This window comes from Physeter macrocephalus, chromosome 11 (genome assembly GCF_002837175.3).
Source record: "Physeter macrocephalus isolate SW-GA chromosome 11, ASM283717v5, whole genome shotgun sequence".
Lineage (NCBI taxonomy): Eukaryota > Metazoa > Chordata > Mammalia > Artiodactyla > Physeteridae > Physeter > Physeter macrocephalus.
In genome coordinates this window covers 155,666,335-155,669,863 of record NC_041224.1, presented here as the reverse complement: position 1 = coordinate 155,669,863, position 3,529 = coordinate 155,666,335, and the positions used below count along the sequence as shown (strand labels likewise).

The following is a 3,529-nucleotide window of genomic DNA, read 5'->3' as shown; positions in this document are numbered from 1 at the left end:
TATACAATGGAATATTACTCAGCCATAAAAAGGAACGAAATTGGGTCATTTGTAGAGACGTGGATGGATCTAATGAGACTGTCATACAGAGTGAAGTAAGTCAGAAAGAGAAAAACAAATATCGTATATTAACGCATACATGTGGAACCTAGAAAAATGGTACAGATGAACTGGTTTGCAGGACAGAAACTGAGACACAGTGTAGAGAACAAACGTATGGACACCAAGGTGGGAAAGCAGTGGGGGCAGGGGTGGTGGTGTTATGAACTGGGCGATTGGTATTGACATGTATACACTGATGTGTATAAAATGGATGACTAATAAGAACCTGCTGTATAAAATAAAATTCAAAAAAAAAGAAAGATTTTAAAATATTTTTTAAAATAAATAAATAAAATAAACTCTTGTATGCAACGGTATGTCAAAATCAAAAAAAAAAAAAAAAGGAAACACTGAACCAGAGGATAAGAAAAACAACAAATTCTTCTACAGTTACCCAATATTAGTGGCCTCCAAACATTTTTGCTTGGTACTCCTGATACAAATTTTGGGAAACTATGTATCCTTTTAGTTGGCATCTAAGATTTTTCATCATAAATTTAAAATGTTCCAAAAGATCCAATGAATGGCAAATATAATTTTAAAATAAAACTATAACAGTATCCTTTTAAGTATATTCAAGGGAACCTAAATAACATCAGGATTCACTAGCCACTGTACATTTTAAAAGTACTATAAAAGAAAAGGCTCTTTTTGTCGGTAAATTTTTCACTGTTTACAATACTATACCTTTTACTGAAAGTAACGTATAAACAGGAAAGTACACAAATCACAACTGCAGAGCATGATGAATTTTGGTCACCTGTGTGAACACCACTGAGCATAGAACATTCCCAGCACCCCAGAAGCCTCCCCTACTCCCGCCCAGACATCCCCCAATTCACTTTTGTTTTTACTTCTTCCATTCCATCTCCCTCAAAGAACAGCTTAGCCTAACAGAACATATTTAATGCTTGTAAGTCTTTTACATTATATTATACCTTCTCTACAATGAAAATATGTATACAAATTACAGTTAATATTTTTTAATTTCCTGTGATCGTAAGGCTGTACTTGTTATACATATATTGACCTATCATTGTAAGAACATAGTACACAATTCATCAAAACACCGTAAATATATATTTTTATTAAAATGTATATTATACTAACATCAATTTCTCCATTTTGATAACTATACTATGGTTATAACTGATTTAACATTAGGAAAACTGGGTAAAGGGCACATAGTAACTCTATATTATTTTTGCAACTTTTCTAGAAGTCTAAAATTATTTAAAATAAAAAATTACATAAAAGAGTACACAATAATATTGGAAACATTTCAAGTGTTTGTATTCCTCTTGCATGTGAGTTAGAAGTCGTTGGATTGAAAAAGACTTCTAACTTCTGGTGCTCTGTATTTTCTTAGAAAATACAGAGCACCAGAAGCCACAAAGTATACTGCATTTAGGTAATGGACTATTAATATTCCCAAACATATATGTACAACACATTCAAAGAGAAGTGAAGAAAATATAGGTTAGAATTTATTAATACTGAGTCCAAATTGAGGTGGAATTCCTATACACCTACAGGAATAGTTCAAAAACTATTGAAATAAATAATATACTACTAACAGGAATTAGGAATGCAGTCTCTACTGTGAGCTATTTTAGGATTGTTTAAATACCTATTTAAAATAGTTGCATCTGATTCACTTCAAGCACCCAGTCACACATTTAGAAAACCAAATCCACATCTTCCAGGCAGTAAGGAAGAAAATAAAGTTTAAATTATTTTCTGCCCATGAAGCTCAGACATAAAATAAAACTGGAACTTGTTATAAAGATTCAAAATATACATTTATCTAAGATTATGAAGAAACTATTTGACATTAGAGACAGCACAGTCTGGGTATTTATACACATTGACTGAGTATAAGACAGTAGAATTGAATAATCAAGAAAGAGCCTTCGTTTCTAAAAAATGAGGAGACAAGTATATGAAGTGACCGAAAACAAAACCTGTTAGCATGAGTGAGTACCTGGGGCATAAGTCCTGGAAATAAAATATAACTCAACCACTGAGCAAATAACAAAATTCCTATTAGATCTGTATTTCTTCATTAGACAGATGAGATTAGCTGCCCTCCTCTCCAATAGGTCATGTCTCTCTCCATAGTTGAAAATTACTCACTGCTAGAATAAGGCAGGGTTTCAGAATCAATTCTATTCCTATTTTCTCTTTCATAGATGTAAACACTGAGAAACCTTGTTCACAAATATAATAGCTAACACTTATATAGTGTTTACTATGTGGCAGGCATGTGATGTTCTAAGCACTTATTAAATCCTCACGATAGTCCTACGAAGTGTGTGTCATTAGTACCTTCTTTTTACCAATGAGGAAGCTGACGCTCAGAAAGCTCACTTGCCCAAGATCAGTCAGCAGAACTGCGATCTGGGCCCAGGTTAGCTGGCTGCAGAGCCCGTGCTTCTAGCCACTAGGCAATATTGCCTCTCTAGGCTGATGTTAACCAATGAGACTGGCTGAAGTTTAATATAGCAATATCATTCAATTCTTTGAACTCTTTTCTAATTACATGTCAAAAGTCACAAGATGACCTATCTTTAAATTTTATATTTAATGATCTATCAGCTGACAACTTGATTATGTCCTTCTTCAACTCTGTTAAAAGCAAAGAAATGGAAATCATTATCATGCAAAAAGATTTGTTATGCTACTACCTGAATTAAACACCAATATTTTTGTTCCTTTCTTTGGAACCCTTGAAATTTTTACACCCCAGGACAATGCACCATATTAAGATTCTAGGTGGGCCGTTCTTTTATAAAGGGAAAAAAGAGTAACTATGAAAAAGAAGGTGAGAAGGGAGAACCTATCCACATGAGGGGCTCACAAGCAGCTCAATTTTAGGAAAGAGAACCTATGGGATTTGCAATCCAGAAGTAGTGTATTTTAAAATCATCCATCCTACAGAGTCCTTGCAAAGTCTTCAGGTAGGTCCAGGGATGTGAACACCTCAGTTTGATTTGCAGACTGCTGCCCTACATCACAGACTTCTTTTGTTTTTAAATGATGTTAATTATCTCTGCTGGCTACACGCCTCAATGTCAGGTACCTTTAAATGGAGCAAAGTAGCTACAAGAGCATTACCTGGGAAAGTGATTAACCTTTTGTGCTTCAGAGAGGGTGCGAAGTAAAAAGGGCTTCAGGTGGGATCCTGTCCACATTAGGTTATAGTCAGTGCTGCTTGGGTGAACCTAAGGGCAGATAAAAAGACAAGATAAGAAACACCAGAGGGACTTCCCTGGTGGCGCAGTGGTTAAGAATCCGCCTGCCAATGCAGGGGACACAGGTTCGAGCCCTGGTCCAGGAAGATCCCACATGCCGTGGTGCAACTAAGCCCGTGTGCCACAACTACTGAGCCTGCGCTCTACAGCTCGTGAGCCACAACTACTGAGCC

The 3,529-nt window shown here is 35.7% G+C and overlaps 1 protein-coding gene across 9 annotated transcripts in view; it reads right to left on the bottom strand.

Moving 5' to 3' along the window:
* The window catches only part of TTLL5 (tubulin tyrosine ligase like 5), a 332,702-nt gene that overhangs the window by 307,115 nt on the left and 22,058 nt on the right, over window positions 1-3,529 (bottom strand). For all 9 annotated transcript variants that reach the window (XM_028496210.2, XM_055088626.1, XM_028496209.2 and 6 more), the window contains exon 5: window positions 3,220-3,326. In XM_028496210.2, the coding sequence (XP_028352011.1) occupies window positions 3,220-3,326 (107 nt within the window). The remainder of the gene's footprint in view (window positions 1-3,219; window positions 3,327-3,529) is intronic.